Source organism: Heterodontus francisci, chromosome 7 (genome assembly GCF_036365525.1).
Source record: "Heterodontus francisci isolate sHetFra1 chromosome 7, sHetFra1.hap1, whole genome shotgun sequence".
In the NCBI taxonomy this organism is placed as follows: domain Eukaryota; kingdom Metazoa; phylum Chordata; class Chondrichthyes; order Heterodontiformes; family Heterodontidae; genus Heterodontus; species Heterodontus francisci.
The window spans coordinates 116,814,587-116,840,244 of NC_090377.1; the positions used below are offsets into that span (position 1 = coordinate 116,814,587).

Here is a 25,658-nt window from a genome sequence, read left to right on the forward strand (position 1 = left end):
GAAATCACATTAATGCAGCTAATTAAGTGGATGGCAATAGATGCAACATAATTAGGAGCCCAGTGTAAAAACAAGTGGCAGCATGGGAGCAAAGAGGGTGGATTTGTGCACCCAGTCACCTAGTTTATTGATGCTGTCTGAGAGAGACAATGGCCCAGAGGCCCTCCCAGTTACGTTTTTGGGGTTGATGAACAGCAATAAATGCAAATAGGTTTGCAATTACTATTTTCAAGCTGTTACGGGGCAGAGGTTTGCAAGGACCACACTTGTGGAGACTTGCATCAAGTAGTCTCCAGTGACTTGTTAAGAGTTGTTTGAGTATTTTGGTTTGAATTGCCCTTGTGTCTTGTTAAGATCTTTCTGTTCTGATCAGTACTTGGGACACAAGTGACTCAATTGATTATAGAGACAGCATTTGCACATGAAAACCACAATGAGCTGACTTGAATTTGAGATTCTGTCGCGCATGCAATAACTGGGGCTTGATGTTGGCAAATATCTCTGCCAGTATCTGGGCAGCTTTATGAGAATAAAATTAGTCAGAATAGAAATAAAGTGTTTTTTAAAATCTGGTATTTAAATTTTTTTTTAAATATCTATATGACATTTACATTATTTGATCTTTAAAAAAGGATCTTTTTGGGTGAAATTTGGACAAAAAGATGTTGCGCTCATGATTGTATGTAACTGTTGGGGTCATATTTGGTGAATATAGTCATTTTACGCGTGCAATAATACGCTTATTAGCTTAATGCACTTAAACTCATCTTGTTATTATCTATCCTGCTGTATTTATTTGGGATGTTAATTCTAAAAATGGACCATTTTAAATGCCAACGTTTTCACGTGCGTGTTTTTGTGTCTCTGCCCAGGATTACATGCAGAATGTCCATGGAAAGGAGATCGACCTTCTTCGGACGACAGTCAAAGTCCCTGGGAAGCGGCCCCCTCGTGCCACCTCAGCCTGTGCCCCTCTCTCCAGTCCCAAAACAAACGGTCTGCCCAAAGACCTGAGCAGTTTGCACATTTCGCAGAACCCGGGTGAGTAATGCAACTGGCTCTTGGAGAAGGTGACCGCCAGAAATGGCTACAGAGTTGAGCTTGCAGGCGTGTCTGAAGTGCATGCAGCGTACTGTGTTAGCAGAGTAACCAGGAAAGAGATTTTTGTACTTGCTTCCAGTCTAGTGTAGAGACCAGCTTTTCAGTGCGTTTGCAGGTGCCCTCGATAATATGACACAAGCCAGTTCACTTAGTATGCTGCAATGCAAAGCCACCATTGAGTTCCTTTCCTTTTTTTTGCGATTCTCAGTCAGTTGTCGACTAATGAAGCAGCAGAGTGATCTGTCCTGCTATCAAAATAGTGGCTGCCACGTTTCTGTGTCAGTTAGTGAGACGAACAGCTGTCTGTGAATCGTGGGAACAGCTTAAGGAGGTGGAGAAGGACTAATCAGAGATAATTAGCAAATTAAATGAGGGGAGGAAAGTACTTCCTGTATCTGATTTTTTTTTTGTCCACAGAAGTTGAGACAACAAAATGGGAGCAAACTCCCCACTCTCTGATTGGTATTGTACTTTTTTCCTCTTTAAAAGGGGCTTTAGCAAAACTGTCAATGCAGATTAGCAAACCTAATCACTGACTTGAGGCTTTAATTTCCTCCAGAAGTATACCAGTTGCTACATTTACATACGTTTCCTACTACACAATGTTAATGCATTTGTTATCCCATTCAAAATAAAAGGGTTAATAACTCCATTAAACCAGTCCACAAAAGAATTTTATGCATACGCATTAAACAGTGTGATAACAAGGGAAAGTAACTCCCAAGTGTCAAAGTTATGCTGGATGTCTCATATAATGTTCCCCCCACCCCCAACATAAACAAAGTATGCTCATTGCTATCCCTAAGACTATTCGGTGACACGATGATCTTCTGGCACCTGCGTTGCCATTGGAGCTTAAGTACGAGAGATGAGCTATCAAGAGGGTATGCTGCATATAGCGATGCCACAAGTCCAGGCCATGATGGGGATGATTGGGTGATTCCCTTGTAAATCACGCCTGGAGACCGCACTCCTCGAAGTGACAGAGTTTAATGTTAACGCACGCAAGTTGTAGCTATTCTCCACTGACTGCATTCAAGAGACTGTTTGCTGTAGTTTCAGAAATTAAAGCCACAAGTACTGCCCTGTCTCAAACTCATTGGCTGACACGGTGGTGTCAATTCGGGTGTTATATAGAGTCATAGAGTAGTCACGACACAGGAGGCGGCCATTCAGTCAATTGAGTGCATGCTGGCTCTCTGTAGAGCAATCCAGTCTGTCCCATTCCCCCACACTATCCAAATCGCACTGAAAGTTAATCTGTCATTACTTAATGTGCAATTATTTTTCAGCATTTACATAAGCAGCTGTCAAGAGTGGCCTTATTATTTCAGACCAGGCCTCACCACCAGGTTACACTGCTTACACTCTCATCCCAGTGACAGAATCAGGCAGTTTTTATTTTGATGCTGTGATTCAGGATCCGACAGCTGATTTGACAGTGTAAACTTTGGCAGACCAGCGCACCGTGATCTGAGCCGAACAAGCACCATTGTGTTTTATCAGGGGAATGAGGGCGGCCTCAAAGCATGATATTGAGCGCAGAAGAGCAAAGAAATGTGCCCGTAGTCTCCCCAGGTAATGGCTTAACAGCCAATCATGTTTAACTCACACTAGCAGTAGATTTATTGGTGGAACTGGCTCCTCACTTCAAGGTTGACTTTTCTTTACCGTGTTGTGTGTTGTGCACGGTAAATGGGGGAAAGTCTTGAAACAAATAATGTTCGTAAAAAGAGTGATACCGTCTACTCTCCTTTAATTCAGAGCTGTTTCATTTGCGTGATCCGTTACTTGATGTAGAAAACATGAAAAATAAACTTTGCAGCTTTATTATTAGCCACTAGATGATTCAAACTTTTCTCAAATCTTTTCCAAACGTTGCCAAACTATTATTTTCTTATCAGGCCTCCTCCCATTCGGAGCCCCACTTTTTTAAAGTTGTAATTTACTGCAGAAATGGAACCTGCTTTTAAAATGCATTAAGCTTTTGAATTCTAAGAAAACACTGTAGATTGCACTTAAAAATAAATCGCAGCAATATAATAAAAGCAAAATACTGCAGATGCTGGAAATCTGAAACAAAAACAGAAAGTGCAGGAAATACTCAGCAGGTCTGGCAGCACCTTGGAGAGAGAAATAGAGCTAACGGGGGGGGAGTTTTATGCTGTCCCCCGCAGCGGGTTTGGAGGCGGGACGTGCATGAAATCGGGTGTGATGGTTCCCCCGCCACCTTCCCGCCTCTGCCAAAATGAAGTCCAGGGCGGGAAGGCCTGTGAACAGCCTTCCCGCCGCGCCACCAATTAAGGCCCATAACTGGGCAATTAATGCCCATTTAAGGGCCTCATCCTGCCGCTGACACAATTAACCGTGCGGTGGGTGGCCCTATCGCTGCATGGGAAGCATGGCAAAAACAATCGTGCAGGCTGCTTCCTGGCTCCGATGGCAGGGGTCGGGGCGGGGGGGGGGGGGGGTCCCTCGTTAAAAGTTACTTAGTGTCTGAATGAGGGACCTGGCATCGGTAACTGGGGGCCGCTGAGAACCAGCTCCCTGCCTTTGCTAAAAACGCCACTCCCCTCCCCCCCCCGCCCCCAGACCCCCTCCACCGTGAGACCCCTCCCACTACCTGTGGCCTGGGTCCCGCAACGCTCCTAGGCCTCGGGTAGGTACTTCACCACAGCAGCCACCGCCTGTGCGGCGGCGCTGATCAGTCGAAGAGCTGCCGGTCTCTTATTGGTCAGCAGTCCTCCGAGGGCAGGACTTCCATTGCTGAGGTCCTTGATCCCGTGGAAGGCCCGTCACTGTCCACTTAAGTGCCTAATTGGCACTAGCTTCAGCGGGCCTTCCACAGAATAGGCAACACAGGGTTCTCGGCGAGACCCCCGTCGTCAGCATAAAATCCTGGCCAACTTTTCAGGTCGTTGAAAAGCTAGCTCTGTTTCTCTCTGCACAGATGCTGCCAGACCTGCTGATTAATTCTCAGCATGTGGGCATCACTGGCAAGGCCAGCATTTATTGCCCATCCCCAGTTGCCCTTGAGAAGATGGTGATGAGCCGCCTTCTTGAACTACTGCAGTGCGTGTGGTGAAGGTGCTCCCACTGTGCTGTAAGGTAGGGAGTTCTAGGATTTGGACCCACCCAAGTTAGCATGGTGTGTGACTTGAAGAGGGATTTGAAGGTAGTGTTGTTCCCATGTCTTGTCCTTTTAGGTCTTCGAGGTCACGGAAATGCTCCCAAAGAAGCCTTGGCAAGTTGCTGCAGTATATCCTGTGGATAAAATTTATAGAATAATAACTGAACCATGCCTGGTCAATCTTGTTAGGAGGCATCAGAAGTCAAAGTCAGGTATTCGTAATAAAGATGTGCAAGGATCTTATTTCCAGAACCAGCACATACCAGAAAAGCCAGGAATCTGAGATGGGAAATTAGTGACTTCACGCTTGATCTAAAGAGAGTCAGCCAGCAGGATTGCTTGTAGAAAGCAAAGGATTACAAAAAAATGATGTTTAACTTGATTGAGTTTGATATCTTTTATTGCTTTTCAAGAAGATGCATTTTTGTTTAAATAGACAAACCAACTCGGTTGAGGGCAGCTTTGGGTCAGGTAATATACCAATGCTCGCTGGGCTCACACATGAACGATTGGCACTCGGGGCTAGGTAGAGACTGGTAGCCAGTGCCTATGGAATCGGATACATAACTCGGTGTGAGTCAGCACGTTCAGGAGAGGAAGGGAGAAGACTGGGCTTGATATAGCATAAAGTTGCTCGATATAATAATCCTCTCTGACGTGTGATGTATAGTCAGTTGCTGTAATTAGAAGAGAAATGCACACTTCTGTAGATCTACAGCTTGCACTTCTAGTCTAATAGCTTTCCAATTTCTAATATATTGCTTTGACAATGCGACATATCCGAATCCTTTGCTTTTCGGTGCCTAAGATGGACTGATTTAATTCTCAAACCCTTTAACAGTTGGTCTGATTGTGCTGAGCAACTCTTGGGTCTAGGCATTAAAAAGACGTTTGCAGACGTGTTTTGCCTATTAACTGTCTTGCTGACATTAATCTGAAACCACTCATAAATTTCTATCAAAACCCTCCAGGACATCATTAACTTATTTATATTTATTTGTGTGAGAACAGTAAACCTGCAAGTCTTTACATAGATAGCATTTCTGCAAATAGAGTGCAGAACACATACCCCAGCTCTGTGCAGCTTAACAAGAATTGTAGTTGTCTTGTTAATTTTGTGTTTCATTTGATAAATTCATTTATCGCAGCTGTAAACTTCAAAGATGTAAACTTTCGGTCATCTAGCTGTCAGTGTCATGTAGCAAGGTTTCCACTCAGCACAGAATGTGAATGCGATAGAATTTTGATCTATAAAAGCCCAAGATTGCAAGTCCCCTCTACGCTGACAGTAAGGACTTTGTCCAACCCATAAAACCAAAATAATAGCATGAATATTCAGTGACCTAGAATACTAATTATTGTCATGAATATTAATGCGATCAGACTTTCTTTCCAGTCAGACGTCTCTGAAGATGGGCCCATAATGAGAGCAGTTAGGAATGAATGCTGTTCACATGACAGTGAGTCGGGTAATAAGGATAGCTTGATTAGCCCTGTTTTCGGAGATGAGAGGACTCACGTGGGGTGTGGGGGAGGCGCTCGTTGCCTTGTTGAGCACCGCTGGCTGTGTGCTGCTGACTCAGATTAATGAGGCCTAAGAGGTGCATTATGAGCAGTGGCAAAGGTTTGATCTAATGGGTTCAGTCATTTTTCCTTTGACTGACAGACATGGAGAAGTAATTGGCTGTATAGGAGAGCAGTTCTCTCCTTAAAGAGACCCTGTCCTGTTATTGTTGTGTTACTTCTGTTGTGGTTCATGATGTGAGAAATCAAAGCTACAGTGTTTAGAGGAAAAAATATCACTTTGTCTAGAATTAAAATATATTTTCATAAATTTATCCCACTCTTACAATTTTAATAGCAAGTGTTCATGTTTGGATGAAATGATCTTTTTATTGTGTTCAAATAGCAGGCTGATGGCCCCCTACTCAGTTCTTCTGTGTATGTATTAATTTTAAGTTGGCTGCTCCAGCGCATTCTGAAACCTTTAGAAGCCTTCGCCACTCTGGGTGCCCTTGCCAGCGCTGCTGTTCACTGTTATCATGGGATTTATGAAGTTTACCCCCGACTGGAACAGGATGATTCAGCTCAAAAGCTGCCTTCAAACTCTCCTGTAGTATAGAATGATAGGAGTTTATAGCAAAGAGGGAGGCTATTCAGCTCATCATATTTGTTCTTGGTCTTTATTGGAACAGTCCAAAACTAATCCTCCTGCCAGCTCCTCTTGTGATAGACCTGTGGCTCAGCCACAGGACATATTCGTTGTAGTGAAGTTATCCTGCAGAGCATGCATTTTGGAAAGTGACACTAACACAAAAACAGTATTAGAATAATTTTTGGTTCCTTTACTTCTTGTGACCATCAAGATGTTGGAAGCTGGATCTGAAATGCTTTCATGTTTGATATCCAGTCTTGGTATAAAGAACTCTGATTAATGTAGGAGAAATAAAGGCCATTCTGTCCATTGAAACTAGTCCCTTTAGTTCATTAACTCTCCCAATTGACCATCTAATTGTATTTTGAATGCCCTAATATTTATGCCTCTTTCACCTTGCTGTTCAGAGCATTCCAAGAATCAATTAAAACAAGGCCTTGTCTACTTGCTCAAGTTAATGGAATAGATGCCACAGCACAATTTGAAGCAGACTAGTGAATTTTCCTGGTGTCCTGGTCAATGGTTCTCCTTCAACAGCACCACCAAAGTCTGATTGACTAATCATTTATCTCATATGCTGTTTCTGGGACCTCACTGTAAAAATTGGCTGCCCATCGCGACAGCAACTATAAAAAAATAATTAATTGGACACGAACTGCTTTTGGGTGGCCTGCGGAGATGACGGTACTTTTCTTCCATGTCGAGCAGATTCAAGTCACTTTTTGACCTTTCCCTTTCTTGGGTCTCATCACACCACATTGTCCAGAATTGAGTGTGCACGTGCAGTCACTGGCTCCATTCGTGCAGCTTGTTAATGGCTGCTAAAGGGATGCAAGAATGACGAGTATTGTCTTTTCTTGGAATTTTTTCTCTCTCACTGTGAGGAAAGGTAGCCTCAGCTTTGCACATACCCATGACTACATTGTTGTAGTTGGAAGTCTGCATGCGGAGGGTGATGGGCACAAACCTGTCTGCTACACTTCTGTACCATGCACCGTTCACAACCTCAGGCCGTCCCAAAGCACTTTACAGCCAATAAAATACTGTTGTAAGATAGGAACCATGGCAGCCAATTTGTGCACAGCAAGCTCCCACAAACAGCAATGACATAACGATCAGACAATCTTTTTAAGTGGTGATATGAGAGATAAATAATAGTCAGGACACCGGGGAAAACTCCCCTGCTCTACTTCGTAATAGTTCCGTGGGATCCTTTATGTCCACCTGAGAGTGCAAATGGGGCTTCGGTTTACGGTCTTGTCCAAAAGACAAGACTCCCTCAGTACTGCGCTAGAGTGTCAGCCTACATTATGTGCTCAAGTTTCTGAACTGGGACTTGAACCCTCGACCTTCTGACTCAGAGGCAAGACTTCTACCAAATAAGCCACTATTGACGCCTCTAATCGCTGGCTGGTGTGCAGCATTTAAACAGCTCTCTTATGCAGATCTGCCTTATACTCCATGCCAACCACTGACCCCTAGACATAATTTGATGTCTTCAGTCTCCTAATGGCACAAAGTGCTGGATCTTGCTGAGATGTCCTTCAGTGCTCCTTGTGTCATGTATTTAGTCAGTGATTTATTTGAGACTTTCTAGCTGCACTTCATAATCTCTCTCACCTGCTGCTACTGCCAGCATCCCACCAGTAACACTTGGCAAGAATGACTTGGTTAGAAACGGGGAGACATTTTTAACAAGTTCATTGAAAGGTCACTTGTCCAGAAAAGATTTAAATGGATGGCCCTGCCAGTCCCTGACAGAAGCGAGTTGAAAGAGAAGGCATTATGATTGGTTATTGAGAATAAATTTACTAGTGTTTAACTCTGATCAGAAGTTTGTGAGTGAATTGTATATCTGTGGAACTGGCTAAGTAATTCCTTGTTTTCCAATATAATATTAGACGTTATGTTTTCTGTTGAATATTTGGAAATACGTAGCGAGCAGAACCTGTTGATTCTCTTCTAACAGTATTGTGACGCAGTATATCTTCAGATCTTGAGCTTGTATTATTATGCTCTCACTGCCTGACATTGCCCACGAGACCCCACCCTCCCCCCACCAACATAATTGAGTATATGTGAATTTTTTTTAAGGATGTTAATTGTACTGAACTTTATTGGGTTGTTCATTGATCGTGAGGCAGTCAGTCCTCTCCGTATCAAATGTGCCGTATTACTTGTCGCTAAACCCTCTCCTCCTCAATGTGACTTGTCCTGCCAGAATTGTGTCCTCCCCTAAGTTTTGACCCTCTTGCTCTTCCCAGAATAGTACGCACAAGCTGAGAAGGTCCTTGGGTTATGTTGCAAGGCATGCTCATGGATTACCAGACAGTTTTTATCCTTTTTAATTAGTATATTAGCATAAAATATATTTCCTCCTTTTCATAAAATGGGGTGAGAGAGGATAGTGATTAAATCCCATCGAGTACCAATGATTGTTATATTACAGAATGTTCTGGGGACTTCCTTCTGTGCAGTGTGCCTGGATTTTGCTGGAATGGGGCATCTTGCGACGTGTCTGTTGGTTAGATTTTTTTTCCCTAACCTGTCAGCAAGGGCACTTTTTGTGCTGTTATTTTTTATGAGTGCGAGCTGATAACAGTGCAGTGAGGGTAACAAGGCATCTGGGGTCTTAGTGAATGGCGGGACCGACACTCTGGCCGGGATTTAACGTGGAGGCAGTGGCCCTGCCCACCAGCTGGAAAGTTGTGAGCAAGCCCACCTCTGCCATCCCTGGAACCCACGACCGGATTTTATGGTCGTCAGGCAATTAATAGCCTGAGGTCATCAAGTGAACCAAGGGTGGGTGTGTGGGCCGCCTGCCACCTCCCCGCAGCTGGTAAAATGCCAGCGGAGGTGGGTAGGTGACAGGCACCCCACCCCACCATCCCAACTGATTTTATGCTCCCAGTCTCTACCTTCTTAACCAGCAAGATTTAAGGATTGAGAAAGAAAGAGGAACGGCAAAGAATTAAAGTCAAATCAAGTGCAGAGAGAGAAATAAAAAGAGAGAAAGATTGGATTGTGAGAGAGAGGAAGAGATTAAAGTTTAAAAAAAAAATTAAATTGTAAACAGCATCAGCATAACAATTTACTAGTACCTGGAGGAATGAAACTCCAGAGGTCGAGTGGCAGTACAGGGCTAAAAGTGTCCGTACGTCGTTAAGTATTGGCCCTAACTTCTTGCAGGGGGTTTATTTTGTTTTTGCAGCAATTTCTTGAAACTCGGGAGTTTGATGGCTAGCTGCCGTTTTCACGAGACTTAATGGTGGAAAGGCAAAAATCAACCAACTTGTGTTGATTAGCAGCTCACGCTGTATCTCGCAACAGAATGTTGGGCTATTTCCACACTAACAACACCGTGCGCATTAACCCAGCAAATTTTGGGCCACTGTTTTCAGAAAGTTTGCACTGACTGTTAGAGCGCAATGCTATGAAACCAAGTCATTGCTCGTTCCTCTGTGCTGTGATCAGAAGATGACTGTGGATATAAGCATTGCACTCGAAAGAAAAAGCTGGCTGGAGGTGTGTTAACACTGATGCAAACAAAAATATTTTGATATATATCATTTTTTGCTGGCTGTCTGTGTTCCCTTTGAGGTTAAGTACCCTAGTTCCTGATTTTCACCCTCACTGACATATGGACATAGATCTTGTGTTATGCTGCTCAGATCTCGCTGTGTGCTTTCACACTGCTTACCCAGAAAAAAGAGGTTTTACAAGAAATAAAATGAGTGAAACAGCCCTGTAACTGGAACAGGCAATTCTCTGATGAGAAATAATGGGTGTTGTTTTTACTAGGCTAGACACTGTGCTGAAGATAGAGATGTATCTGTGTTATAAATGTATAATGGAGACTTTCACTGTCCTAAAGTAATTTTATTTGAATGGAAATACAGGTTTATATACTTGTGAAAAGGGGTTATATCCCACCTCGAGACAATTTACTACAAAAACTGGCTACAAGTATTTTGGTGTTCGTTGATCAAGAGGTCAGACTAGCTTTTCATTATTGTGAATAAAGCAGGCACGGATGTCATAACAAATTGTCTCGGGGGAGTGAAGGGTCTCGCGTTTCTTTAATGGTGGTTGAGTGTGGTGTCAGTCATGTACGCATTGCTCTCTGACCTTTTAGAGTGAGTTAATGGCCATTTCATTATAACGGACTGATCAGCATCGTAAACCAGCTGCTGGCAGAAGAAGCCTTGGTTCCAACAGCCGACTGAAATGCTGGGCAAGAAAGAGTGCAGTGGTGATCATGGCGGTTTGAGGGTCATGCCAGATAACAAGACAAATATGATGTGGCTCATGGGCCATCTATTGTTCAGTTCTCACTCAGGAGCCAGTTTTATGGAGATACTGGCTGACGTCTGGAAGCATTATTAAAAAAAAGTGTCTCTTCCATTTGACTGGCTGTAGAGGTGGCATTGACTAAGTAACTGTCCCTTTAATCCTGACAGTGCCTTCATATCACAGCCAGGGTTTTCCTCATTACAACTGTTTTTCCTGTTTAGGAACGTAGGAGCAGGAGTAGGCCATTCAGCCCATCAAGCCTGCCCAACCATTCAATACGATCATGGCTGATCATCCACTTCAATGCTTTTTTCCCTCACTATCCTCATTTCCCCTTATGTCATTTGTATTTAGAAATCTGTCAATCGCTGCTTTAAACATGACCTGAGCTTCCACAGCCCTCTGGGGTAGGGAATTCCAAAGATTCACAAACCTCTGAGTTAGGAAATTTCTCCTCATCTCTGTCCTAAGTGGCTTCCCCCTTATTTTGAAATTGTGTCCCCTGGTTCTAGACTCCCCAACCAGGGGAAACATCTTAGCTGCATCTACCCTGTCTATCCCTTTAAGTATTTTGTAGTTATCAATGAGATCACCTCTCCTTCTTCGAAACTCTAGAGAATACAGGCCCAGTTTCCCCAATCTCTCTTCATAGGACAGTCCCGCCAACCCAAGAACAAGTCTGGTGAACCTTTGTTGCACTCCCTCTATGGCAATAATATTCTTCCTAAGGTAAGGGGACCAAAACTGCACACAGTACTCCAAGTGCAGTCTAACCAAGGTTCTATACAATTGAAGCAAGACTTCATTACTCCTGTACTCAAATCCTCTTGTGATAAAGGCCAACATACCATTAGCCTTTCTAATTGCTTGTTGCACCTGCATGTTTAGCTTTCAGTGACTTATTGACAAGGACACCCAGGTTCCTTTTTACATCTATACTTTCTAATCTCTTAGCATTTAAGAAGTACTCTGCACATCTGTTCCTCCTACCAAAGTGGATAATCTCACATTATTCCACATTAAATTCCATCTGCCACGTTCTTGCCCACTCACTAAGTCTGTCCAAATCCCCTTTAAGCTGTTTTGAATCTTCCTCACAACGCACACTCCCACCTAGTTTTGGGTCATTCGTGAACTTGGAAATACTACATTTGGTCCCCACATCCAAATCATTGATATATATTGTGAACAGCTGGGGCCCAAGCACTGATCCCTGCGGTACCCCACTAGTCACAGCCTGCCAATGCGAGAATGACCCGTTTATTCCTACGCTCTGCTTTCTGCCTGTTAACCAATCCTTAATCCATGCCAGTATATTACCTCCTATCCCATGTGCTCTTAATTTTGCTAACCAATCTCCTGTGGGAGACTTTATCAAACGTCTGAAAATCCAAGTATACCACATCCACCCACTCGCCTTTATCAATTCTGTTAGCAATATCCTCAAAAAACTCCAACAGGTTCGTCAAACATGATTTCCCATTCATAAATCCATGTTGACTACGCCCAATCAGATCATTATTATCCAAGTGTCTATTTATCACATCCTTTAGATTAGATTCCAGCATTTACTCAACAACTGATGTTAGGCTAACGGGTCTGTTATTCCCTGTTTTCTCTCTCCCTCCCTTCTTAAATAGTGGAGTGACATTTGCAACCTTCCAATCTGCAGGTACTGCTCCAGAATCTATAGAATTTTGAAAGATGATCACCAATGCATCCACTATCTCCATAGCTACCTCTTTCAACACTCTAGGATGTAGAATATCAGGTCCTGGGGACTTTTCAACCTCCCGCCCCATTAATTTCTCCAATACGACCTTCTTATTAATACTAATTTCCTTCAATGCCTCATTCTCCCTCATCCCTTGGATCTCTAATTCTAGGAGTTTTCTTGTATCTTCCTCAGTGAAGACAGACACAAAGTAATCATTTAGCTTCTCTGCCATTTCTCTGTTCCCTATTATTAATTCTCCTCACTCTGCCTGTAATGGACCCACATTTGTCTTAGCCTCATGTTTCCTTTTTACATACCAAAAGAAGCTTTTACAGTCCGTTATTATATTTTTTGCTAGCTTACATTCATATTCTATTCTCCCTTTCTTTATTAGTTTCTTCGTCCTCCTTTGCTGTATTCTAAAATCCTTCCAATTCTCAGGTTTACTATTATTTCTGGCAGCTTTATAGGCCTTTTCTTTTATACAATCTTTAACTTCCTTTGTTATCCATGGTTGGCTGCCTTTACTTTTGTGCCTTGAAGGAATGTATAATTGCTGTAATCTATGTAATATTTCTTTAACGACTATCCATTGCCTATGTACTGTCATACCTTTTAATATATTTTCCCAATCCACCTCAGCCAATTTGCCCCTCACACCTTCATAATTTCCTTTGTTCAAATTTAACACCCTGGCTTCAGAACTACCTCACCACCTATCATATTATGGTCACACATCTCTAAAGGTTCTTTTACAACAAGATTATTAATTAGCCCTTTCTCATTACATAATACTAGATCTAAAATAGCCTGTTCTCCTGTCGGTTCCTCAACATACTGCTCTAGAAAACCATCCCTAACACACTCCAGAAACTCGTCCTCCACAACATTAGTGCTCATTCGGTTTACCCAGTCTATATGCAGATTGAATTCACCCATGATTACTGTATTACCCATGCCACATGCTTCTCTAATTTCCTGAGTAGTACCATGCCCCACATTACCACTACTGCCTATAAACAACTCCAGTGTTACCAATGTTTGCTGCCCCTTGCTGTTTCTTAGCTCCACCGAAACAGATTCCACATTTTGTTCTTGCCATCTGAGATCCTCCCTTACTATTGTACTGATCCCATCCCTTATTATCAGCGCAACACCACCTCCTTTTCCTTTTTTCCTGCCCTTCCTCAATGTCGAATATCCTTGAATATTCAGTTCCCAGTCCTTGTCACCCTATAGCCACGTTTCTGTTATGGCAATTAGATCATACCCATTTACCTCTATTTGGGCCTTTAAATCATCTACCTTGTAGCGAATGCTGCGTGCATTCAGGTACAGTGCCCTTAACCTTCTCTTCTTGTCATTATTCTATATTCTAAACCCAGTTGATGCTCGCCTTTGTTTCGCCTGCCTTCTAATGTCACTTGCTACTTTTCTCCCTCCTGTTACCAGCTTTACTTCCTTCCAGTTTGAGCTACCCCTCAGGTTCCCATCCCCCTGACAAGCACAAGCAAATCTCCCTGCGAGAATATTTGTTCCGGTCCTGTTAAGCCCTGTATACACAGAAATGGGAACGTATCAAGGGAGAGAATGGAAAGAGTTGTTTTTACTGGTGGTCTCACTCGTGAGGCTTACGTACTTCTTTTACTTGCTGCTACTCATTCTCATTGTTCCTCCGCTGTTTCTTCCTTCTGTCCATCCCCCCCCCCCCCCCCCCCTCTCCCATTTCCCAAACTGTCCTGCTGTTGAGGGGGCCATTGTTGATGGAATCTGAGCTTCCCTTCAACCACTGGGGAGTTGATTGTTGCCATCATTTTTCTTTTAAATTCTATCCTGCATGTTATGCTAGATGTTATCCAGGCAAATTGCTAGTGCCCCTTTACAGTAGCAGTACTGATATTTTTTGGGATGTGGAGTTGTCTTAAAAACCTGACCAATATGGGAATTTTATACCCATCTGTGCAGTATAGGAGCCTCAGTATAGAAAGTAGCCCTTTGCTGACAAGACTATAATATATTGTAGCATGTGAAGAAACAGAAACATTGTTTTGACAGTGCACAGAGATGTACTTTGGAGCTGAAGACTCCTTTTGGTATCATAGTGACATCAACACAGTGGCCGCGCATCACAACTGAGGAGATTCCTCTTGCTGTTCAGTTCAGTGGAAAATGTGGCCTTTCCTCCTGTAGATCTTTCTACTGTGAGAGAAAGTGTGATGTGTTGCCTCAGAGCAGTATTCTTTCGCGATGAATGAAACTCTTTTCTCTTGCACTGTTGCTGTTAGCTTTGGCCAATGAAGTCTTAGCCCAGTTCCAATGGATCAGAGTCTATTTCCCAAACTAGGTCCTAAATCCTGTAATACTTCAATAAGCTCTGTTTCTGACAAGTCATAAGAATAGAGTAAGAAGGACATATCATGCTAGTATAGCAGAGTCAAAGGGGGGGCCGGGCAGGGTGCCTACTACTGCAGATTGGGCAATAAGATCTCTACCATACCTAGGAGAAACTCCTACATCCTCGCAGATCACTATCTCGCCCTTTGCTGCTGCTCTTACTTCTGTTATCATTAGTCTTCCAACCAGTTAGTTCTAGTGCTCCACAAATTCCTTATAGCCAAGTTAATGTAATAGCTTAGAAATATTTAAGGCAACCTGCTCATGTGACTCCGCCAAATCATCAATGGATTTCCCAGAGATTCCCCACCTTATGTTATAGTACAGTTGATATTTTTAGCCGCTTAAATTTTAATTAAACTATGCTTCTATTAACTGTAGTACTATCACCTCCCGGTCAGAAGGTTGTGGGTTCAAGCTCCACTCCAGAGACCTGGGCACATAATCCAGGCCGGCGCTCCCACTGCAGTACTGAGGGAGTGCTGCACTGTCTGAGATGTTGTCTTTCAGATGAGACATTAAACCCAAGGCCCAGACTGCCCTACAGGTGGACGTAAAAGATCCCAAGGCGCTATTTTGAAGACTAGCAGGGGCATTCTCCCCGACGTCCTGACCGATATTTATTCCTAAACCAACTTCAGTCAACAGATTATCCAGCCATTATCTTATTGGTGTTTATGGGATCTTGATGTGTGCAAATTGGCTGTCATTGTTTTCTACATTACAAAGTCAAAAAGAACTTGACTGATGTAAAGCGTTTTGGGACATCCTGAGGTTGTGACAACTGCTCTATAAATGAAGGTTCTTTCATTTTTTTCTATTAAAATCTACGGAGTATTGGGGGAACGTTTGCAACCAGAGAATTGAAGTCATGATTGAAATATTTACACAACAGTCCAAATGAAGCAGTTGTTTGTTGTGCTGCTGCAGATGCTCTGAATTCCTGACTGCTCTGTTAACTGGAGAAGGTTCCAGAGCAGTCAGGAGCTGACACGTACAGAACCAATTTTGCTGAAAGGATGTTTGTGCCCCTTAGCACCAAGCATGCCTAGCCAGGGGAATGGGCCAGGAAGGAGCCTTCGACTGTGATAGCAAAACTCTCGCCTCCTTCAGATGAAAACTTTCAAGACATGTCCCAAACTCCATTAGAGATGGGTCAGATAATGACAGAAATCAGGCGTTATTAATCCCTGCCAAATATCAAGGCCTCCTCAATCCACCCAAAGACCAAGCACAAAGGTTGCTCGAATCAGGGTCATAGACTTTATAAGAATGTTACAGCGTGGAATTAGGCCATTCAGCCCATCATAGGTCTGCCAGTATTTTCCCCATGAGCCACCTACTTGAATCCCACTTTCCTGCTCACCCTCACTTCAACATTTCTCTTCCCCAAACAACTATCTAATTTTCTTTTAAAAGAATTGATGGACTCCGTCTCAAAAACAGTTTTCCCAGAGCGTTCCACACACTAACCACCCTTGTTCCAAAGACATCTTGTTCTCCTTTAATTCTTTTTGGCATTATTTAAAATTTCTGCCTCTCATCATCTCACTGATCTGCTGGAAAAGATCTGCCACCATTCACCTTCTCAATCTTCAGAATCTCTTACAGGTCACTCCTTAACCTTCTCCGTTATAGTCAAAAAGCCCTAGGATCTCAATTCTTCATACCAGTTATACCTTGACCCAAGTAACAATTATATGATTGTATGCTGTACTTTTTCCATTGCTTTTATAATCACTTAATGAGGTTCCCCTGATAGTATACACTACTCCAGCTAGTTCTAGTACAAACCTCCTTGATTTTGTAATTTATGCCTGTAACTAGAAAAATAAGGATTCTACATGGTATTACATAGTGTTTACAACACAGAAATAGACCACTTGGTCCAACAGGTCTATGCCAGTATTTTCCCCTACTTCATATAATCCTGTCAGCATATCCTTCCTATTCCTTTCTCCCTCGTGTGTTTATCTAGCTTCCCCTTAAATGCATCTATGTTATTTGCATCAATCACTCCGTGTGAGAGCGAGTTCCATGTTCTAACCACTGTCTGGGTAAAGAATTTCCTCCTGAATTCCCTATTGGATTTATTAGTCTTATGTTTATATCTATATTCTATTTATGGCTCCTAGTTTTGGTTTCCCCAACAAGCTCAAGAATCCATCTATGTCTACCCTATGGGACCCCTTCATTATCTTAAAAAGACCTCTATCAGGTTTCCCCTCAGTCTTCTCTTGGCCTTTTCATAGCAGTATCTATTTGCTTTGCAAAGTCATCAATTTGCTGTCATTGCATTTTTTTTCATTAACTCAAAAGTTTGTGCAGTCTTTTTCCATATTCATCTCTTATTCATCCCTTCGCTCCTGAATCTCCTGACTAGTGCTGAAGTGTGATTTATGGGGCACCAGCTGCTGCCTTCTTGGTAGCTTGCTAAAAGTGCCTTTGCTTCTTGGTTGAGCTTAGACAGGCTAATGTGTGAGTGGAGGGGCATTGAGCACAGCCCAAAGTGAGCTCCTATCTTCAAACAAAAGCCATGTGCACATCTGGGATTACTGGAATCCCAAACCAGGGACATTGAGGCTAACTGTAGTGCTCCTCGCCAACGCGCACAGTACTAGGTACAGCTCAATACTGCACCAAGCCATCCATTAACCCAGTGAGCAAAAATCAGCTATGTAATTTTGGTTAATGAGATTGTGGTGTTTGAAGCCAGGTGCCTCGTTGTTCCAGCCACAAACTGAGCGCTGGCATTGACAATCAAGTCTAAAAATAATCCAGGAACAGTTCCCTCAAATAACTGGAATCTGGCTATAGCATTCAACACATGGTTAATCAAAGCCAGGAGAGTGGGAAGCTGATCCAACGTGTGCAGGAGTGCATTTGATAAATTATATATTTGGCAGTTGTGAGCATGACTTTCTGCTGCTACAGTCTTGTGACCCCCGAAGGGGTTTGGTGCGGGGAGGGTGGTGTTTAGTCGCTGTGCAGGCGTGCTCCTGGTCTACTGCAAATTAAAATCCATTTGCAAACAGCAGAGTGCTCCCCTGTGTAGGTACCAATTGTAGATGATGCGAATGGGTCGGCAGATCATTAGGCACCTGCTGTCAGTTAACCCATTCCAGTTCTCAGCTGAGCTGTTGAAGAAGCAAACAAAGTGGGGGAATATTGAGGTGCCATCCACCAGTTTGGACAGAGCAGCCTGGGAGGAGGAGGGATTAATACAATTTCTGTAGAACTATACACTGTGTGAAAGTCATTTGTTTTGAGCCCAGTTTTCTTTGACAACAAAAACTTGCATTTATATAGTGCCTTTATCATAGTAAAATGTCCCAAGATGCTTCACAGGAGCGTAAATCAGATATAATTTCACACCAAGCCACATAAGCAGATTTCAGAACAGGCAACCAAAAACTTGGTCAATGAGCTAGGTTAAAAGAAGTGCCTTAAAAGAAGGAGAGAGATCTCAAAGGGTGGTCGGGCTGGAGGAGCCAATGTAGGTCAGTGAGCACATTTTACCTATGTTGAGTGCAAACTGGAATGAGCTTGTGAGTCATCTGATCTTAAAGCTATGGTGAAAGCAGTGAAATCAGTATCAGTGCTGTTGGATTATGAAGGAGGAGAATTTGCAAGGATTTTCTGATTGTCATCTCTCCCCAGAGACTCTGCTAGATATATGTGTGGGCATCAGGTGAAAGCAGGATTTGGATTGTCTGTGATGCCCATGATGTGCTAAAATAGTCCATCAAAAGAAGAATGTACTCGAGGACAGGGCCAGGAAGGCTTTTGGTGCCTGGGGAACTGCAGTTAGTCAGCAAGAGGAAGAGAATGGAGAAAAGGTGTGGGACAACCCATGATTTAATCAGTGGTACATGGACAGCTGAAAAAGCACCATATATGTGACAAAACTGTAGGCTTGTTTTCAGGAGTTTTAAAATGATCAACACCTGGGGATTTAGATTAAAGTTCAATTATCCTTTCTTTAGAAAAAGTGTATTGAAGCACATTCTCCTACAGGTTTAGGAATCTTGTTTGAACTCACTCCAGTGCTCCCGCCACCTTTTTTAAATGCACAAAGATGCATCCAAACTTCAAACCTGAAAAGTGTGCTGCGCACTTAAGACCAAATTGGACAAAATGACCACTTAGAAATGTTAAAATTTAAAGCCGAGGTCACAATTGAGCATATTTTGGAATCCAGGTGCTCTGTGAGCTGTATGAACGAATTGGTACCTGTGTCCTTAATCCATGCTTGGTGAACAATCCACAAATCTGCCTTATGTTGCTGTTTACATCCTAACCCGCAGTGAAGTCTCTCAGTAAGAAAAAGAAATTCCGATCCCTATGTGGCTGTCACCTATGTGGAGAAACTGGAGAAGCTGGGATTGTTCTCCGTAGATCAGGGAAGTTTAAGCGGAGATTTAGTAAATGTTTTCAAAATTATGAAGGGTTTTGATAGAGAAGGTAGGGAGAACTGGTTCTACTGGCGGGAGAGTTGGTAACCAGAGAACAGATTTAAGATAATTGGCAAAAGAGCTGGGGGATGTTCTCTGTTCATGGGATGTGGACGTCGCTGGCAACGGCAGCATTTATTGCCCTTGAGAAGGTGGCTGAGAGCTGCCTTCTTGAACTGCTGCAGTCTGTGTGGTGTACGTACACCCACTGTGTTGTTAGGGAGTGAGTTGCAGCATTTTGATCCAGTGACAGTGAAGGAACAGCGATATAGTTCCAAGGCAGGATGGCGTTTGAGAAATATTTTTATGATGTGGAGAAATATTTTTACACAGCAAGTTGCTGTGATCTGGAATGCAGTGCCTGAGAGGTGGGTAGAAAGCAAACTCATTAGTAACTTTCAAAAAGGGCATTGGGTATATATTTGAAAGGAAAATTTTACAGAGCTATGGGGAAAGAGCAGCAGAGTGGGACTAATCGGATAGCTCTTTCAAAGAGCCAGCACAGACACGATGGGTCGAATGGCCTCCTTCAGTGCTGTAATATTGTATGAAATTCAAACCTCCTTAAGTAACAGACCCCTGCAAGGGTTCTATGGTTCTGTATTTTATATATGCCCCTTTTTGTAAATGATATGTCCTGCTACTTATGCAGAGGAATGGAACTGGTACAGCTGAGAAACATTATGGAGTTTACATTGCACTTACACCAAAATGAAATTTACCAAAAAATTGGTTGATATCAGGACAAGGTTGATTTGGAGCACAGATATCACATTTTGGGTAGTGGGACAATCTCTCCGGTGTAGCCACATTGTGAGTGAACATTGTTCCTGAATGTATTTATGATGTCGCTTGACAATAGTGACTATACCCAGTGATTCCCTATGCATGTGCCAGATTCAGCAGGAGAGAGGGAAGGTGGTCTCTGCTATTTGTCAACTTTTGAAGATCCATTAGCAGTTTTGCCACATGTAAGGAAGAGGGATCCTTCCCTCGTGACGTCCAAGTGGAGTAAGATTTCTGGCCTGCTGCTGTTAGCTTGGATTCAGACTGGTGTGATTCAGGTCGCTATGGATCTCCATTCCACCAAGCCATAAAGCAGTTTTACACACAGGCAAGTAATTCAACACTGCTCTGGTATTGTTTCAGCTCAAGGCCAATGGTGAGTCCCAGGAATGTGACATTTCAACTACATTCGATAAGCCTGAGTAAATGAGGTGTTGCACAGCGAAGAATGTAGTAGCAAGAAGCTGCTTAACCCATCTACATTGCCTAGTCAATACAGTATCATACTCAAGCCATTTTTTTTTTCTTTTCTTTTTCTTTCTGTACAGCACTGAAACAGGCCCTTCAGCCCACCGAGTCTGTGGCGACCAACAACCACTAATTTATACTAATCCTACATTAATCCCACATTCCCTACCACCTACCTACACATGGGGCAATTTACAATGGCCAATTTACCGGTCGACCTGCAAGTCTTTGGCTGTGGGAGGAAACCAGAGCACCCGGCGGAAACGCACGAGGTCACAGGGAGAACTTGCAAATTCCGCACAGGCAGTACCCAGAACCGAACCCGGGTCGCTGGAGCTGTGAGGCTGCGGTGCTAACCACTGTCTGTGTCTGTCTACTGTATATTCTCTCTGTCTCTTTCCAACTCACAAGACTGCCGGCAACCATGCTGTTGGGCAGTTTTTCTTTCCAAGGAGGTCAGATCAGGCTGTGATTGCATCTATAGTATCAGCAGGAAGCACTGTACCTTCTCTGGATACCTCTTGTATAGGACGGTAAAAGTGCTCCATTTGCTAAACTGCTTTGCACTCTACCCCCCCCCCACCCCACCTTTTTCATTCTCCAATCCAAATAGATCAGAAACTTGACATTGAAAACCCTATTTTATCAGTGTGATGTCATTATTACAAGGAACCTGGCATATAGCTGTCTGATAAACCCTAGAAATCCTTTGCCAGTGTTATTAAGTATGAGTTAATGCTCCCCTAAACTGCCAGCCTCCCTGTAAAATTAATGTCTGTGGACTGGCTGTGGTAGTTTCTTCATCACACAGGAACTACCCTGTCTTGTGATTCATGTAATTTTATTGCAACAAAAAAGCATTCAGCAACAACAACTTGCATCTATATAGCGTCTTTAACGTAGTAAAATGTCCCAAGGTGCTTCACAGGAACAAAATTTGACATCGAAGCACATAAAAAGGCGTTTGGGCAGGTGACCAAGAGCTTGGTCAAGGAGGTAGGTTTTAGGGATTGCCTTAAAGGGTGAAAGGGAGCTAGAGAGGCAGAGATATTTAGGGAAGGAATTCCAGAGCTTAGGGCCCAGGCAGCTGAAGGCATGGCCACCAATGGTGGAGTGATTAAAATCAGGGATGTGCAAGAAGCCAGAATTGGAGGAGTACAGAGATCCCGGAGAGTTGTGGGGCTGGAGGAAGTTACAGAGCTAGGGAGGGGCAAGGAGGCCGTGGAGGGATTTGAAAACAAGGATGAGAATTTTAGAATTGGGGAGTTGCTGAGCCAGGAGCCAATGTAGGTCCACGAGCACAAGGGTGGTGGGTGAACGGGATTTGGTGCGAGTTAAGATACGGGCAGAATTTTGGTTGACTCAAGTTTACTGAAGGTAAATGCTAAGCCTCTGTGCCTTTCCATCTACTCCCACACTGAGTGTATTTCTGCTGTTTAGATGATGTGCTGGTATCTGAATGGTGTAGCAGTACAACATATCTGAGAAAGTCATGCACTGTACCAGGGGACGCTTCCATTGGTTCAGGGACTTGACACCTTTTCTTTCTGACCTCAGGTAACGTGACCCCAACAGGCTCAGCATCGCAGATGGCGAGTGGGATCAGCCTGGTATCCTTCAACAGCCGCCCCGAGGGCATGCACCAACGCTCCTACTCCGTCTCCAGTGCTGACCAGTGGAGTGAAGCCACAGTCATTGCCAACTCTGGCATTAGCAGTGGTAAGCAACAGAATCTGGCTTAAAAGAAGTTTGCTTGTGATTGGCTGGGAGTGAGTGAGAGACTTGACTGCACAGGCCAGATCTTTGTGTTTGGTGAGCTCGGTGCTGAAATGCAGTACTGCAACTGTGGGGGGAATTTTATGGAGGCAACGGGGGTCTCAGCCGCTGGCTGAAGAGTCGGGGAAAGACTGCATCCTCCGGAAAGACCTGTCAGAATTACATACCAGTCAGGCAGTTGAGAGGTCACCGGCGGGCCTTTCATGGGATCAGGACACCGAGAACAGCTGGCCAGTCAGAGGCCGGTGGCTCTTTCGTTTGGCAGCGCCACCAGGGAGGTGGTGGCTGCTGCAAGAAACACACCCACCCGAGGCCCAGGTCAGCACTGGATCCTGGACTCATGCGAGTGATGGTGGGAGGGGTTTTGCGGGGAAGGGGGGGGGTGTGGGAGGATCAGCAGGAAGGGCAATGGGGTGGCTCTTAGCAGGCACACCCCCCTCCCACCCCCAAACTCCCGATGCCTGGTCCAACAATCAGGCACTGTAGGCCTTTGAACGAGGGATTCACCACCACCCGTTAATACCAGCGGCGACGGGAAGCGGCTCTTAATTGGGCATTAATTGCCCTTTAAGGGCCTCAGTTAGAGGTGGGTAGGAAGGTCGTTCATGGGTCTTCCCACCACTGACTTAATTGGGGTGGAGGCAGGAAGGTGCCAGGGTCTCCACCCCCAACCATCCCGCCTGATTAAATGCCCATACTACCACTAAACTTGCCATGGGGGAGAGCATAAAATCCACCCCAGTGTGTATGTGATGTCATGTGCTGTTTTCAAGTCTGCTGGATTTCTGTAAAGTGTAATGGTGAGCATGCGTGAAATATTTGTTGTTTACAATTCAAGTGGGCAGTCAGCTACACAGTTATAGATTCCTTCCTTCCAGAATTGAATGAAGGGACTGTTTCATACTATATATGATCCTAGAATGACATACCAGGGCCTCCAGATGTGCTGCTAGTGGTGGGAGTGGCAGGGAACAATCTGAGAATCTGGATTAAAAGTACAGCACAGCATTAGGATCGATTGCCCGCAGTACAGTTTTTCCATCACATGAAATCATGCAGCACAGAAGGAGGCCATTCAGCCCATCGTGCCTGTGCCAACTGTTTGAAAGAGCAGTCCAATTAGTCCCACTACCCTGCTCTTTCTCCGTCAAGTATTTCTCCAAAACCCTTTTCAAAATTACTATTGAATCTGCTTCCACCACCTTTTCAGGCAGATCACAACTCGCTGCGTAAAAAAATTCTCATCTCCCTCCTAGCCAGTTACCATGGAAGTACCCTGTTACAATGCGGGCTAGGATTGTCATGTGAAGAAAAGGTCTCGGGTTTATAAAGAGACTTTGATGACATGGATGCGGGCAAGTTTTGTTTTTATCAATTTTCCAGAGGTTTCTAAGGAAATTCCGTTTTTCTCACCATTACAGGTGGATCTTGATCTAGAAATGGGGTATTGTCTGATAATGCGCATTTGCCTGTTTATTGTGTCCGTTTGGAGGGCTGTCACAAAGTGCAGGGGAGGATAAAACATTCATCACCTTGTTCGCTATTGTGGGTATGACTTACTCAGTAAAACACACATCTCAGGCAATCAGGAGCTTGATTGAGACAACAAAATTTGCAGCATTGTGATCCGCTTCGCCAATTAAAAATAGTTCCCAAAATATAGGAAACAAGCATTTGTTGTAAATCCGTTCTCTGTTGTTAGGAAATTTATTTTTAAAACTGTTCTTTAAGTTTTTAGGATGACCGTGTTCTCTGTGGGCTGAATTTTACTCGCCGGCGGCAAGCCTCAAAGATGCACGCACGAAATTTGCTCCACAGAGCAGCCGCGATATTAAACATGGCGGCTCATTTACATGGCTGGGGCAGAGCACCCCTCCCCAATGGCATGGGAGGGGGCGGGCACTCCGGCAGGGGCGTCCGGCGCCACTGCGCAGTCGCCGGCACCATTTTTAAAGAGCTTTAAGCCCTTCCACTTCATTTACATTTTTGAAGTTATAGGCAGTGTAAATTTAAAATGAAAACCTTAATAAAAGTTTCAATACCCACTCCCACCTCCCCCCCCCCCCCACCAATGTAAACAAATTATTGCCTGCCCTTCCCCCCCCCCGCCCCCACCCAAAAAAAACTTACTTGCGATCCTGACCTCTTTCCCCCCAACAAAGTTTGAACTTCACCCCTTCCCACCAACCCCTAGACCAATCAAAAATGTTTCATCCCGCTCCCTCCCAGCCCTGAAAACCTACCTCCTCCCCCCTCCCCACCAGTGTCCTGCATCGGATCTCCAGTCGGAGAGTCAGGAGTCCCGGCAACCGACCGGAATATGGCAGCGGGACGGCCAATGGGAGCGGGTAGGTCATTAATTCATTAATTACAATATTTAAATCCTGCTCCCTGCCGCTACGAGGTCTCACCGCCACTGGTAATATCGTGTGGGGCCTTCCCGGCATCAAGGCCCTTGGCAGGCCCCTCTCAGAAGCATTTTCCGGCGCCCCCCCCCCCTGCCACGACCCCCGATGGCGAAGGGCCGGTAAAATATGCCCCTGTGTGTCAGCTATGGCTCAGTGGGTAGTACTCTCGCCTCTGAGTCACGAGGTTGTGGATTCAAGTCATACTCCAGAGGCTTGAGCACAAAATCTATGTTGACATTCCAGTACAGTGCTGAGGGTGTGCTGCAGTGTCAGAGGTGCCATCTTTCGGATGAGACGTTGAACAGAGGCTCCATCTGCTTTCTCAGGTGGACATATAAGATCCTGTGGCACTATTTTGAAGAAAGACCAGGGGAGTTCGCCCCAGTGTCCTGGCCAATATTTATTCCTCAGTCAACATCACAAAATGGATTACTCAGTCATTACTGCATTGCTGATTGTGGGAGCTTGCTGTGCACAAATTAGCAGTCGTGTTTCCTAAATACAACAGTGAGTGCATTTCAAAAAGCACTTCATTGGCTGCAAGGTACTTTGAGATGTCCTGAGCTCGTGAAAGGCGCTATAGAAACACACAATTTTTTTATTTTCTCTCGGGTGGCAATATTGTGGAATAAGACTTTTCCCTCCAATCCTTCCCCTCTGCCTTCCCTCTGTTAACATTGGGCACATCCTACTTGCAACCAATGCCACATTTTCATTTCTCACACCAGCCATCCAAAGCTTCTTGAATCAAACGGAATAATTTGTACTTGCTCAGTTAAAACTGTACCTATTTCTTTCCCTTCAGATTTTTTACAATCAGTAGAGAGAAAAGGAAGCGATTCCCTTTGAATGAATCTTGGCTGAATGCAAACCAGACCCAAGAGGGGAAAGAACAGAGTTCAGTCCAAGTGTTTCCACTCCTTCCTGCACCCCTTCCATGGGTGCCTATAATCCCCACTTCACTATCTTACCGAAG

General features: G+C 44.1%; 1 protein-coding gene across 4 annotated transcripts in view; it reads left to right on the plus strand.

The window, feature by feature from the left end:
* The window catches only part of agap1 (ArfGAP with GTPase domain, ankyrin repeat and PH domain 1), a 727,575-nt gene that overhangs the window by 528,629 nt on the left and 173,288 nt on the right, over nucleotides 1-25,658 (plus strand). For all 4 annotated transcript variants that reach the window (XM_068035975.1, XM_068035972.1, XM_068035973.1 and 1 more), the window contains exons 11-12: nucleotides 873-1,041; nucleotides 22,056-22,217. In XM_068035975.1, coding sequence (XP_067892076.1) covers nucleotides 873-1,041; nucleotides 22,056-22,217 — 331 coding nt within the window. The remainder of the gene's footprint in view (nucleotides 1-872; nucleotides 1,042-22,055; nucleotides 22,218-25,658) is intronic.